The sequence below is a fragment of the Acipenser ruthenus genome, chromosome 3 (genome assembly GCF_902713425.1).
Source record: "Acipenser ruthenus chromosome 3, fAciRut3.2 maternal haplotype, whole genome shotgun sequence".
Lineage (NCBI taxonomy): Eukaryota > Metazoa > Chordata > Actinopteri > Acipenseriformes > Acipenseridae > Acipenser > Acipenser ruthenus.
This window is the reverse complement of record NC_081191.1, coordinates 3,031,925-3,047,351: the sequence shown is the minus strand read 5'-3', so window position 1 is coordinate 3,047,351 and position 15,427 is coordinate 3,031,925. Positions and strand designations below refer to the sequence as shown.

At 40.1% G+C, this 15,427-nt stretch overlaps 1 protein-coding gene across 1 annotated transcript in view; it reads left to right on the top strand.

Annotated features, from left to right (window-relative positions):
- dgat1a (diacylglycerol O-acyltransferase 1a) overlaps positions 1-15,427 on the top strand; it is a 42,929-nt gene that overhangs the window by 24,257 nt on the left and 3,245 nt on the right. The window contains exons 6-15 of the mRNA XM_034058325.3: positions 252-357; positions 1,058-1,186; positions 2,106-2,180; positions 2,276-2,379; positions 2,884-2,922; positions 3,812-3,853; positions 4,380-4,424; positions 6,108-6,220; positions 14,613-14,678; positions 15,132-15,219. Of these exons, the coding sequence (XP_033914216.1) occupies positions 252-357; positions 1,058-1,186; positions 2,106-2,180; positions 2,276-2,379; positions 2,884-2,922; positions 3,812-3,853; positions 4,380-4,424; positions 6,108-6,220; positions 14,613-14,678; positions 15,132-15,219 (807 nt within the window). The remainder of the gene's footprint in view (positions 1-251; positions 358-1,057; positions 1,187-2,105; positions 2,181-2,275; positions 2,380-2,883; positions 2,923-3,811; positions 3,854-4,379; positions 4,425-6,107; positions 6,221-14,612; positions 14,679-15,131; positions 15,220-15,427) is intronic.

Below are 15,427 nucleotides of genomic sequence, written 5' to 3'. Positions count from 1 at the left end.
ACCATTGCAAATGCATTGTTACTTGCTGTCGCAATTAATAACGTTTTGTCGGCTGCTTGAGTTCTAGAACACAGTTGCAATATAACATTTTAAAATGGAGAATCTTAGCTTGAGTAACTGATGTATTCTTTAAACTTGAGTAACATATGTATTGTTTCTGCTCTGTTTTGTGAGTGTTTATAGAGTTAATGTGAAAGTGATACAGCACACTAGTATATCGCACTAATTTGTGGTTGTTTTTTCTCCCGAAGGGTTTTGTCTCAGAGAGGGTTGGTTTTTTACTTCACTTCTTCAACCTCTCCATGATCCTCTGCTTCCCTGTGGCTGTTGTGTTGCTGGTCAGTTCCATGACTCCAGGTAAGCCTGTGCTTACTTAATAAGCCAGTGGTTCACGATGTGGGGTGTCTAAATGTGTCTGTAACTAGCAGGAATTTTTATCAGATACCGTAGATACTATAATATTAACTTGTTTTATTTCCTAGTGCAATATATCCCCTTCATTCACTGCTTGCATAATTATGCCATGCTGAGTTTCCAATCTATGCATCTATTTTATATTGTATATATGTTTTTTCAAAGTTTTAGCAGGGCAACTTCTCGAACTCCGTAGAGTTCACACACACTTTAAAAAAAAAAAACAGAATAAAACAAAATGTGACCGACCAGGGATATTTTGAATTTTAATCATTTAAAATCTTTTTGAAATAGAACAGTATAACTGTATACATTACAGTGTAACTGAGATATGCACCAACCCATTTCAGAGGGAGGGCAGTGGGGGTGTTTATACAAATTCCATATATATATATATATATATATATATGTATATGTGTGTGTGTGTGTATATATATATATATATATATAGATATATATACAGTGTATATATATAAATTGTATGGAGCCTATCCTAATGTAGAATATATACTGTTACATAAACACAGGAGATTTAGTGAAGTTAAATGCTAGGATGCCAGGTAAGCACACAATTGAATATGACAGCTCTCTAATCCACTTACTGCTGCATATGTTCATTTCCTTTCTTTGTATTTGAACACAGTTGGTGGTGTGTTTGCACTGACAGTCTACACAATCCTGTTCCTCAAGCTGTACTCCTACAAAGATGTGAATAAGTGGTGCAGAGAAATCAGACAGGCTAAAGCTCGCACTCTGGCCCGATCACAGTCATGTAAGTGTGCTACACATTCATATTGACACTGCCCTGGCTTCCTTTAGTATGTGTTTTTTTGTGTTTTTTTACAAAAATGTCTTTCTGTGTTTTGTTTTGTTTGTTTTTATTAATGTTGGAGATTGTGTGCTGTTCTCTCAGTTACTTGCTGGATCTGCTAAATTGAAGAATAACACACCAGCAGGCACTAACATTTAGTTTTCCGTACTTCACAACAGGGACTTGGCATGGCTATGCCCCCCTCTCTGTTTCCTTCAGGCTGAGATGCAGATGTTATCAGTGCTTGGTCCAAGATTGTCCCTCTTGTTGTAGACTGTAACCAATCACTGCTGGTCCACTTTATGTATCCATTTGCATACTAATTTATAAAGCATTGCATTGGTCATGATTATGACCACTGTATTTTAGATAAAGTGCAACATGTAATATGTGTTTCACTGGTACTTGCTGTATTTCTTTCAGCTTGCTTTCTTTAAACTTGCCAACGTAGCAATTACTTCCACCTGCCCACCAAGGAAGAAAATGCAGTCTCTCCACTCATTACCTCTGTGCCAGATTCTTTAAAGGACTTTGACCTGGACTGCATTGTCCTGGAGCTCGATTTGTTCCATGAGACCTGTATGGTTATCCTTGAACCCTGAACTCTCTCCCAGAGCACCTTGTGTGAACTGTTTTATCTATGTAGTTTAATTTGACAATAAAACTGGGTGGATATCTATTATGCGTTGGTTCTGCAATTATATTGTGAGCAGAAACAGTTTCACCAGGCTGTACAGAGACAGCATGGAGCATATCTTTAGGATGTATGTATGTCACACTTCTAGTTTTATTTTATCTAGAATATGCAATTGCAATAATTTGGTTATCTGTCTGTCCGTATGTCACGTCTACATCTTTGTACCTCTTGTATTTTCCCCAGTCCCAATGTCCCACAAAGCTAATGGTGATGCAGTGCAGGCCCATGTGACGTATCCAGGAAACCTCAAACACAGAGGTAAGAGTGTAAACCCTGAAACACACTGCAACCAGAAGAGCTTCATGCGGAAAGTACTTCCCACCCTTCAACAATTCTCTATCTCTCTTGTCCAGATTTATATTACTTCATATTTGCGCCAACTCTCTGCTATGAACTCAATTTTCCACGGTCCCCTCGCATACGGAAGCGCTTTCTGCTACGGAGGCTTTTTGAGATGGTGAGTTCAATAGAATTTTTTTTTTTTTTTTTAAATATATAAATACACTATACTACTGTACCATCATAAGACACTGCAAAATCTAAACTTGAAACCAACCTATTTTAGGGTTCAGTATTGAAGTTAGCAGTGGAAAGTCTGCTGGGTTATGGCTACGATTGTTATTATTATTATTATTTATTTCTTAGCAGACGCCCTTATCCAGGGCGACTTACAGTTGTTACAAGATATTACATTATACATTATTTCACTTTAAAGATATCACATTATTTTTACATACAATTACCCATTTATACAGTTGGGTTTTTACTGGAGCAATCTAGGTAAAGTACCTTGCTCAAGGGTACAGCAGCATTGTCCTCACCAGGGATTGAACCCACGACCCTCTGGTCACGAGTCCAGAGCCCTAACCACTACACCACACTGCTGCCACTTGTTGTGCATTTTTGTGGCACTTTTGTCTTCTGACCAAAGTAATTGTGTGTTTTTGTGTTTTTTTTTCAGCTTTTCTTTATACAGCTGTTGGTGGGATTAATACAACAGGTATGTCTGTGTATCTTCAACACAATGTGGTGGAGATGTACTGTGTCCAGACTAGCCCTGTGGGTTATGTTCAGTTGTGTGTGTTTGTCAGAAACCCTTTGAACTACAGTAATCCGTCGCGTATCCCCCTGTAGCATATCCACCCTAACAGTTTATCCGCCATGATCAACCTCTTTAGCAACGTTAGTTTATTATTCAACAGAGGAGATTAGTTCAGAGATTGTAGATCCCACCAAAGTGTTTGTACACTGTGTTGTATGTGCTCCGTGTGCTACCATTGCTGGCAGTGTCACGTGAGCTGTTCATTGTGTTGATATGTAAATAAATCCTGTTCTCCTGCGGAGGGCGTATCAACTTCAACCTCCGTCTCGATCTCCTGCCTGTCACTCAGCAGCGAATGCATGCACCCTCAAAACAATAACTGTGTGAATATAGTAATTGTTACAGCTGTGTATAATGATATTTAAAACAGGATTCATTCATCCGACTTTTTACATATCCGCCCTTACTCTAGTCCCACCTCAATCAGATATGCAACGGACTAATGTACTTTATTTATTTAATCCAAGCAAATCTAAACCAGTATTGTGAACTGCTTAAAATTCCTAGCACTGAGTAAAGTTATGACATGCCCAGTTGTAATTGTCTTTATTTTTTTTTGAATAACGAACCCTAGTTAGGAATTGGCTACATGTGTAACCAAAGTCCCAGAATCAGTGGAATTGCAAACACCCTCTGATTGGACATGGAAATGCTGCTGATGTCGCCAGTGATTCTTGGACTATGTATGCAAAAATTTGTATAGGTGTTGTTTCCAAGGTTAAAATGCTATTTATGTATTTATTTATGTATTTATTTATTCATTTTGCATTCTTTTGGTATATTTCAGTGGATGGTTCCAACAATTCAAAATTCTATGAAGCCATTTCAGGTAAGCAGTTTTAGACCCTGAAATGTGTGTGTCAGTCAGTGTCAGTCTGTGTCTGTCTGTGTGTGTGCGTGTGCATGTCTGTGTGTATGTATCAATCAGTCGGAGTAGGTGGAGGATGTGGGCTCTGCACACTAAGAAGTGTGTGTGTGTCTGTGTGTCTGTGTGCGTGTATCAGTCTGTGTGCGTGTATCTGTGTGTGTATCTGTGTGTGCATGTATGTCTGTGTGTGTATCAGTGTGTGTGTGTATCAGTCTGTGTGTGCGTGTATTAGCGTGTGTGTGTGTAACAGTGTGTATGTGGAGAGTAGGACATAATTTGAGGGAGGGAGAGAAAAAAACTATTGACCGAAAACAAACAGCGTTCCAGGGCAATACTTATATCTATTTTGGTCATGTGATGAGGTTTTAACCACTCACATGTGCAGAATTTCTGAGGACTGATTCATGTATGTGTGTGTATATATAATATATTAGTACTAGGTTGCTATCCAGTCCTCATTGAAATTATATTGTCATTTTTTCTTTAGGACATGAATTATTCAAGGATTATAGAGCGTCTCTTGAAGCTTGCTGTAAGTATCGCAGGAAAAAATAATAATACTTCTTGACCATTGTGGCAAAGTGGTTGATTTGGGTACAGGTGCAGGAGTGATGCAGTGCGTGAATGAAACAGATTATTATCCGGTTTGGAAAGGAGTTTTATTTTGTTTTCCAGGTCTGGCAACCAAACAACAATCCCCCAGCAATACACACCACTGTGTACTGCACGGGATTGCAGTCCCAAATAATAAACAATAATATCCGCCCCACAGTAATACACACACGGTCACCAGTCCTGGGTGCGTGCTGTAGTGCTCGTGGTGGGTGATACAGTTTATTTCGTGACAGTGGTGAAGTGTTGTTCCGACTTTGTGCTGGCCCAAGGCAACAGCTCCGGAAACATGTTCGCTGTCTGGTGATTCACAAACAAGACAATTACTAACAGACAGAACAAAACAAACAAAACACTCCCGAAACTGTTACATTCTCTGGGGTCTCTCACAGTCCTTGTAGGTTAAAATACAAAACCAACATGAAAGAACAGATTACGATTCTCCTCCCCCTTTTATGCCGTCACACATGACCCCTTGGTAAACAAGTGCAACCACCTCTCCAATCTGCAGCTGCTACGTCGTTTCCCTTCCGGGTCAATGCGTTCTTGCAACCGAGTCTTGTCTTCATTCAGACTGGCCGACTTCCCAACCCTGGGAAAGAACTGTCAGACCAGCCCGTCCAAAGAACTCTGTTCTCTCTGCTTAGCGCCCTCACAGGTTGGGAGGGAGATTTACAACCAAGAATCATTGATTTTTTTCTGTCACAACCATATAAACAGCAAAGGAAAGTAGATGTGAGCTGGTTGGTTACCCATGATTGCCTGTTGCGTGTTCTTTGGATGCTAATATGCCCATATTTAAAAACTTTGAAAGATATCTTATGTTTGGCAGATTTGTATTTATTTATTATTTACTGTGCGTTTTGTTTTTTTAATTTGCTTTTATTTTTATTGTTGAATAACTCCTCATGCTAGGGATATAGGGCTGTGCTGGCACTCATGCTTGTAATTGCCTTTTAAGGAGTATTTATTGGCAGGTGTTAAAATCATTCATCAGTGTGTTTACAAACAAGAAAAGCTGTCCTTTCCTCACCTTTGCAATTGAGTACCAGTCAATGGCAATTGACTTCAGCATTGGAAGCCAATTGGATGCGCATTTTCCTCTCACCGAGGCGTTTCGAACCAAAGCCATAAACTTACAATTATCAGTTTACAGCCTTGGCCAATCTGCTTTTATAACACTCCATGCTGTTGACTGAGACTCAGTCTGCTTTTATAACACTCCATGCGGACATTCACTGCCATTAAGTGAGACTCAATTGTAAAGGTGAGGGAAGGACATATTTTCTTGTTTTGAAATCAACATATTAATGAATTGATTTATTTAATACCTGCCTCCCTTTTTTTTAGTAATTCTTAATGGCAATTAGGAGTCTGAGTATCAGCACAACCCCAGAGTGGAGGCTCACCTATGTGTGTCATACTGTTCAAGCCTCTGAGTAAGGTACAGGAGGCCTTAGTGTAAAATCTGTAAGAGAATGACCAGTTGCAGTTTCCAGCAGTTTTTATTACAATCTGTGTTTTGTTGTAGCTGCTGATTTTTTTATTTTATTTTGTTAGGTTTTAAAAGCATAGGCTTTTCTTTACCCCCTCCCCCCAACAGGTCCCCAATCACTTAATCTGGCTGATCTTCTTCTACTGGTTTTTCCACTCGTCGATGAATTTCGTGGCTGAGCTCATGCAGTTTGGAGACAGGGAGTTCTACAGAGACTGGTGGTAGGTACACAGCCTTTTCATTTCCAGCCGGCGGACGGTTAATTAATGTCTACTTTGCCAGATGAGCCGCCTAAAATAGTTAGAAAGCACGTTTTTACAGTGCTCGTATGTTCCAGTGAATAGTATTCAAAATGTTTATTCATTGGATATGTACGTCGAGTAAAACATTCCTTCTCTGAGGGCATTTCATTTCCGGGCTTATGTTTCCATGGACACCGTGAATCGCAATGGACCAATCAGTTTCGAGCTACAAGTGATGTTGGTGAAAATATTAAAACAAAAAGCCTACGTTTTCTATGTAAGATCGTCTTTTTTACTCGTGTATGAAATTCAGTGAGTATATACCTGTATGTTCTAGCATTGTAAAATGTCTTATGCATTGACTTAGAAGATTGATCTGAAACCTATCACTATATGAGCTACAAGATGTACCGGTCATATCTTTTTCTGCATAATCAGTTGCTGTAAAACTGTGGTCAAGTGATGTTAACGACAGTTTACACACAACATGCAGATAAAAAGTACACACACACACACACACACACACACACACACACACACACACACACACACACACACACACACACACACAGACACAAACCCACACCCAAATGCAGGATGGCGTAAAAGCCGGAAAGACACGGAATAGAATTCATTCATTCAAAGCAAAGCAGCATAGAAAGTTACACACACGTGAGGAGAATATTTTAGCAATCGGAACTGATTAATAACGCGCTGTCATTAACCCGTTCCGGCCCAGAACCCTCTTTTTATCACCAAAAAGCTCCTGGAACACCTGGGTTCCGAAGATGCAAAGACGACAAAAATTATACACATAATACAACTAAGTGAGAACAACGTAACACTGCTGGAAAAAAACCCACCTTTAACTGCCCATTCCGTGCAATAAACAGCTGTATAAACAAACCCATCCGGAACACGGGGTTCCGAAGCTGCACAGAGTATGAAAACGATACACACAATAGAAGTGAGAACAACATAACACTGCTGAAAAAACTGATAGAACCGACGTTTATTTGCCCATTCTGGGAAATAAAATGGTGTCTTTTTTATTTCACTTATTTTATTTATTTATTTTATTTCAGCAGAACCATATTTTTAACATTGTTTTTATCTTTATTTATAGTGGAGTGAGGCCTTATTTCTACTTTATAGGAAAGGAGATGATAAAGTAACATTATTTTCACAAGTAGAAGAATTACAAAGGTCTAGAATTGCTGGTAGCCCTTAACAGTTATATGTAATTAAAAAAAGAAATAACACGTGTATAGACCTGCAAGAGTTTCACAACTTTTGCTGTAACGTTTTAGTTCTTACAATGTCCAAAAACAAAACAAACAAAAAAAAAGTTGTTTTTAAATGTATTTAACTTATTCAGATATTTACATATATTTCTGAAACTAATGGATGCAATACAATTACAGGTCATAGGCAAGCAAACACACTACTTTGCAATTATGTATTTTACAACATATAACGAAAAATGAGCAAACAAAGCAAAACAGTGCAGATTTTAATACTGTTGGGTGCCTTCAAACCTGCCGGTCTGATGCAGCCGGTCTGATGCAGCCGGTCTGATGCATGCGATCTGATGCAGCCGATCTGATGCAGCCGATCTGATGCAGCCGATCTGATACAGCTGGTCTGATACATACAATCTGATACATACGATCTGATACAGCTGATCTGATGCATATGATCCGATACAGCCGGTCTGATACATACGATCTGATACATACGATCTGATGCATACGATCTGATGCATACGATCCGATACAGCTGGTCTGATGTATACGATCTGATGCATACGATCTGATACAGCTGATCTGATGCATATGATCCGATACAGCCGGTCTGATACATACGATCTGATACATACGATCTGATGCATACGATCTGATGCATACGGTCTGATACAGCTGGTCTGATGCATACGATCTGATACATACGGTCTGATGCATATGATCTGATGCATACGATCCGATACAGCTGGTCTGATGCATACGATCTGATACAGCTGGTCTGATACATACGATCTGATACATACGATCTGATACAGCTGGTCTGATACATACGATTTGATGCATACGATCTGATACAGCTGGTCTGATACATACGATTTGATGCATACGATCTGATACAGCCGGTCTGATACATACGATCTGATACAGCCGATCTGATGCATAAGATCTGATGCATACAATCTGATGCATACGATCTGATACAGCCGGTCTGATGCATACGATCTGATGCATACGATCTGATACATATGATCTGATGCATACGATCCGATACAGCTGGTCTGATACATACGATCTAATACATACGATCTGATACAGCCGGTCTGATACATACAATCTAATACAGCCGATCTGATGCATAAGATCTGATGCATACAATCTGATACATACGATCTGATACAGCCGGTCTGATGCATACGATCTGATGCATACGATCTGATACATATGATCTGATGCATACGATCCGATACAGCTGGTCTGATGCATACGGTCTGATACATATGATCTGATGCATACGATCCGATACAGCCGGTCTGATACATACGATCTGATACATATGATCTGATGCATACGATCCGATACAGCTGGTCTGATGCATACAATCTGATACATACGATCTGATACAGCCGGTCTGATGCATACGATCTGATGCATACGATCTGATGCATACGATCTGATACATATGATCTGATGCATAATATCCGATACAGCTGGTCTGATGCATACAATCTGATACATACGATCTGATACAGCCAGTCTGATGCATACGATCTGATGCATACGATCTGATACATATGATCTGATGCATACGATCCGATACAGCTGGTCTGATGCATACAATCTGATACATACGATCTGATACAGCCGGTCTGATGCATACGATCTGATACATACGATCTAATACATATGATCTGATACAGCTGGTCTGATGCATACGATCTGATGCATACGATCTGATGCATACGATCTGATGCATACGATCTGATACATATGATCTGATGCAGCCAATCTGATACATATGATCTGATGCATATGATCTGATGCATATGATCTGATGCGTACGATCTGATACAGCCGATCTGATGCATACGGTCTGATGCATACGGTCTGATGCCTTCAAATACAGCACCCATGATGCAATTTCGCTTTTCCCCTTCAGAAATAGAAATTTGTGTTTACATTGTGTCATATGCATAAATAAAATAAACAAATAAAAACACACATAAATAAATAAATGAATTAAATACACAAATAAAAAGTTTTTTGCAGAAAAGGAGCATGCTTGGAACTGGGTTATTCTGGTGTAATTGCTGCACGGTATATCACTGACACCGCTTTGGGCATTTGTATTGGTGACTTGCTCTGGATCACACACAGTGTGTCCGGATTTGAACCGGGAACCACCTGGTATGAAGCTCTTTTCTTTAACCACTGGACCCCCAAACCTCCTGTTACCCAAGGTTAATCAAATGCCAGGCTAATTCACCTTTTTTAACTCTCAACTCTCGCTCGCTCTTAGCTAGTACCTCACCATTCTTGTATATCTATTAGTGATACATGGGCCAGGAAGAAGCGCATGGGAACTCAGGAGCAAGCTGATGTTCTCTAACCCCTATATTCTCATCATTCAGTCTACAACAACATCCAGTGTACCACAAACTTACCAACACAACCTGGAATGGTTGTCAACGCTAAGCACATTCAGCAGTTTACAGAAGTCATGACATTTTGGAGAAATGAGTACAGAGTTCTCAGCATACCACATGAACTATTAAACTGATTATTAGAAAGTAAAAATACAGAATCTTACACGTGGTTTCAAACAGCACCAGGTAACAGGTTCCACATCTAAGACACAGAACCTTTTACGCTTCTAGTGCTTAATCATTAAAAACAAGATCTGGTCAATAACATGATATTCTCTGTCGTCACTGAATTTGTAGGCAAATGTAGTGTTCCGATCCAGTACAGTATTAAAGTACTATTCGGTGGCTCTTTGCAGGTGTTTCTATTAAGGCAAGTGTAGTGTCTAAAGTACAAAAATCAAAAACATCCCCTCGGCTGAATACCCATTCTTGAATTTGAAGTAGTTCAATTCATATTAACCCATTGCATGCAGGGAATGGGCAATTAAAGGTCAGTTAAGACTTCAGACAGTTTTTGTAAGTAGGTTACTCACTGTATTGTGTGTCAGCGGTATCTTTTTTTCGTCCCCTGTGCAGCTTCTGGGCAGCTTAATCAAGCTGTTTATTGCATGGAATGGGAAATGAAAGGTCGGTTTGGTGGGTTTTTTTCAGCAGTGTTATGTTGTTCTCACTTAGTTGTATCATGTGTATAATTGTTGTCATCTTTGCACCTTCGGAACCCTGTGTTCCGGGAGCTTTTTTGTGATAAAAAGAGGGTTCTGGGTTCTGACAGCACGTTATTAATCGGTTCTGATTGCTAAAATATAATATTCTCCTCACATGTTTGTATTTTTCTACGCTGCTTTTTAATGCAATTGAATTAATTAAAGTACTGTTCCGTCTCAATCCGGACTTTTACCCCCTCCCCCCACATGCATGTACAAATACGCGTAGACACATACTGTGATTATCTGTCGGTTTTAAACAGGCACAGTACTAAAGATGATTAAAGACAAAGGTTCTTTATTTTAGAAGACTATCTAAATTCCCTTTAAGAAGTTCAAGTCAAATGGAAATGTATGTTCAAACTTATGTACAGTACGAATCTCTTCCTCCTCCTCTTCCTCTGTTGATGTCACGCTTTCCATGTCTTCCCAACACTGCCATGTTTTCTTTGTATATTAGCAAGAGCAGCAGTGGGGGGAGGGAGGGTATTTTCACGCTAAATGCAAACATAGGTACAGTAAAACTTCAAATAGCCTGTCTCCAATACGTGCCGGGTCTGCGGGCAAATACTGTAAATAAACGCCGGCTCTCTGTTAAACGCCGGCTCTCTGTTAAACGCCGGGGCTCTGTTAAACGCCGGGGCTCTGTTAAACGCCGGGGCTCTGTTAAACGCCGGGGCTCTGTTAAACGCCGGCGCTCTGTTAAACGCCGGGTCTCTGTTAAACGCCGGGTCTCTGTTAAACGCCGGGTCTCTGTTAAACGCCGGGTCTCTGTTAAACGCCGGGGCTCTGTTAAACGCCGGGGCTCTGTTAAACGCCGGGCCTCTGTTAAACGCCGGGGCTCTGTTAAACGCCGGGGCTCTGTTAAACGCCGGGTCTCTGTTAAACGCCGGCTCTCTGTTAAACGCCGGGGCTCTGTTAAACGCCGGGGCTCTGTTAAACGCCGGGGCTCTGTTAAACGCCGGGGCTCTGTTAAACGCCGGGCCTCTGTTAAACGCCGGGCCTCTGTTAAACGCCGGGCCTCTGTTAAACGCCGGGGCTCTGTTAAACGCCGGGTCTCTGTTAAACGCCGGGGCTCTGTTAAACGCCGGGGCTCTGTTAAACGCCGGGGCTCTGTTAAACGCCGGGCCTCTGTTAAACGCCGGGCCTCTGTTAAACGCCGGGGCTCTGTTAAACGCCGGGGCTCTGTTAAACGCCGGGTCTCTGTTAAACGCCGGCTCTCTGTTAAACGCCGGGGCTCTGTTAAACGCCGGGGCTCTGTTAAACGCCGGGCCTCTGTTAAACGCCGGGGCTCTGTTAAACGCCGGCGCTCTGTTAAACGCCGGCTCTCTGTTAAACGCCGGGGCTCTGTTAAACGCCGGGGCTCTGTTAAACGCCGGGGCTCTGTTAAACGCCGGGGCTCTGTTAAACGCTGGCTCTGTTAAACGCCGGGGCTCTGTTAAACGCGGGCTCTGTTAAACGCCGGGTCTCTGTTAAACGCCGGGTCTCTGTTAAACGCCGGGGCTCTGTTAAACGCCGGGGCTCTGTTAAACGCCGGGGCTCTGTTAAACGCCGGGTCTCTGTTAAACGCCGGGTCTCTGTTAAACGCCGGGGCTCTGTTAAACGCCGGGGCTCTGTTAAACGCCGGGGCTCTGTTAAACGCCGGGGCTCTGTTAAACGCCGGGGCTCTGTTAAACGCCGGGTCTCTGTCATTGCCATTGAAGCTGAGGAAGATGAGGAGGAGCTTGAGCGTAATGAACTGCTAATAAGTGACAGCGATTGAAGTGACTCTCATGATTAGTAAATAATAGTAATAGAAAATGTAATTTAAGGTAGGCCTACATGGAATGCATATTTGTTTAATGCAGTTATGTTACGTTTTGATCATTTTAAGTGTGTTGGAAGTAGGCCAGATAAAAACCTCTTGGTGTATTTTAACGTATTTTGTTGTATTAACAATGTACAAGTGTGAGATTAAACAGTAAATTATTTGATAATATGGTACTTATTGCTTTTATTGTTCATTTAAAAAAATATTTTTTATTATTATTATTATTATTATTATTATTATTGTGCTGTAAGCGTAGCCTACACGCCTGTCAGTGGATTTAACATTGTTGTTGTTGTTGTTGTTGTTAACAATGGTAGATTCTGTTTTTAAATACAAATTCTTACTTTTGCTTGTTCATTTTCCAAAGTTTTGCATACCATATCCTTGCTAACCAGTGCATATATAATAATACTTTTGCGTTATACTTGAGGGTGTACAATACAATGTAATTTTGTTATAAAACAAAACTGTTACTTAGTTTCCACTGACACACAACCTTTTAACCAAGTTGCTGGAATGTTTAAATTGAGTTATGATGTTACTACAAGGTTGTGTGTTAGTGGCTTCTCAATGACCGCATGAAGCAATGTGAACCTAGTGATCTAATATAAACACTGGTCTCCAGTACGCACTGGGTCTGCTGGCAAATATTGTAAATAAACGCTAGAGGCGTTTCATTGAAGTTTTACGGTACACAGTATAAAAATGAAGGCATTAATAAATGGGTTAACTCTGTGTTTGCTTTCACTTTGAAAACGTTTTACTCCTACCAGCTCACTGGCGCATCGATCTGAGTGCCTCTCGTGGCGACACGTTCTGACAAAATTGAGCTACAACAGTATTACATTGAAAGTCTTAAATAGTGTATAACTTTCACCCTTTTAGCTTCCACTGTTATGTTGATGATATTCAGCTTTACTTGTCCCTCAAACAGGACTATGTATCTGCTGATAACATTTTGAATTCCTGTCTTGCTGACATTAAGAACTGGTTGTTTAATAACTTTTTAATGTTAAATTCAGTCAAAACAGAAGTGATGATACTGAGACCTCAGAGAAAACATGAAGATACACATTTGATGTTTTATCTGATGGACAGATTACAGCTTATATATTCTGTTTTGTTTTTATTCTGTTCTGTTTTTTAAATGCTCACTGTTGTTCAGTAATATGGATTGTTTTTGTCTTTGTAAAGCACTTTGTGGCGACCTGTTGCAAAAGGCGCTATATAAAAATAAAATTGATTGAATTGATTGATTTTGTTATTTAGTATTTATTTTAATAATAAATGGATAATAGACTCAATACCATGATGCCTGAAGGGTTAAACATAAAGGAACATTAGACCATTACATCATTAACTATGTAGTAAATGACATCACAAACACATTAATAGATTCAAATAGAAATAAGTGAGTGTAGCTGTCATGGCATCAAAACACTGGGTGTGTAAAGTAAGTGAGCAGCGCAGTGAAAGAACCCTCCTAACTGCATGCTCAGTTCCGCTCCCCCTGTGCAGCTCGGAGTGCTGCAGAGCAGATTTCATTGATGATCTGGGGGAGCAGAAACATTGTCGCTCTGAGTCGCTCACTTACTTAACGCACCCTATAATTAACTCCACTGTTTGTTTTCAAACACTTTCGCTTGACAAAGGTATGTTAAATAAACAAATAATAATAATAATATGTTAAACATATCACAATGTTGGGGTTGGCTGTTTTTGAGCAAAACCTATAATATATACACTGCTGTGCAAAAGTCTTAGACATGTTGCATTTTTCTACTCTGATGCATTATGAGCATCAACAATTTACTCAAAGCCTCCACTAGTGTTTTCTACTATTATAACAACCTTGACTTGCTTAAAGAAGGAAAAACACAGAGTGAAATAGAGCGCATCACTCAATTTAAGGTGTGGTATCCGAAGCATAATCAGTAAGTACAGAGAAACATAATTTGTAATTGACAAACCCAGGACTGGAAGACCCAAAAAGCTGTCTAACAACGATGAGCAATACTAAGATATACCCTTAAGGAATAGAAAGACAAAAGTTGAATTGACAACAGAACTGGCAGAAGGCACAGTATCAAAGCCGAGTCTCGTGTCTAAGACTTTTGCACAGCAGTGTGTGTGGGTGTGTCTATATATATCTCTAATAATATATAACCTTTTTTTTTTTTTTTTTTTAAGGAACTCCGAGACTGTCACCTACTTCTGGCAGAACTGGAATATTCCCGTCCACAAGTGGTGCATTAGGTGAGTCTGAGCTAATCCCAGCTGATCTGCAACAATGAACCAAAGCGGATTTGCTAAAATAGTTATAATGTGGTTAATGCTAATGCTAACCTCTTGTGTCTTTTAGTTCAGTACACCAGACATTTCTCATTTGAAATTGCCTGTGCCACTATCAGCCAGAGAGAGAGCCCTCAATACGAACGCTCAGAATACTGAACCATCAGTATTTCAGGATCCTAAATATCAGTCTCATATTTTGTATGTTTTTGTGGTCTCCATGTAAAGCAAATAACGTGTTTCATAGTCAAACTTCGTTTTCGCTTAACAAAGCTGGTCTCAGGACCCAGGAGGCTAATGCTAATGAGTTGCATTGCGTGGATCTAGATAAAGAAGTACAATAAAGTACAATAAAGTTTATTTTTTTTGTTGTCATGTTTGATCTTATCTCTTCTTTTTTTTTTCCTTTTTGTAAAGACACTTCTACAAACCTATTCTGAAGAGAGGCACAAGTAAATGGGCAGCACAAACAGCAGTTTTCCTGGCTTCAGCTTTCTTTCATGAGGTTAGGAGACATACTAATATTCACCACCCCTTTATTGTGGTGGTGTTTTCTAAATCCTTTTTTGCACACTGTATTTTCTGCAGGTAGTAGACAGAGAAATACTTTTAAAATGTTTCTCACTTGATTTGGGTTAAATGGAAAGAAACTGGACAGTTGCAGTAGAGGCAATAAATAGGCTTTCTTGTGCGTGTACACTGCTGAATGCAGG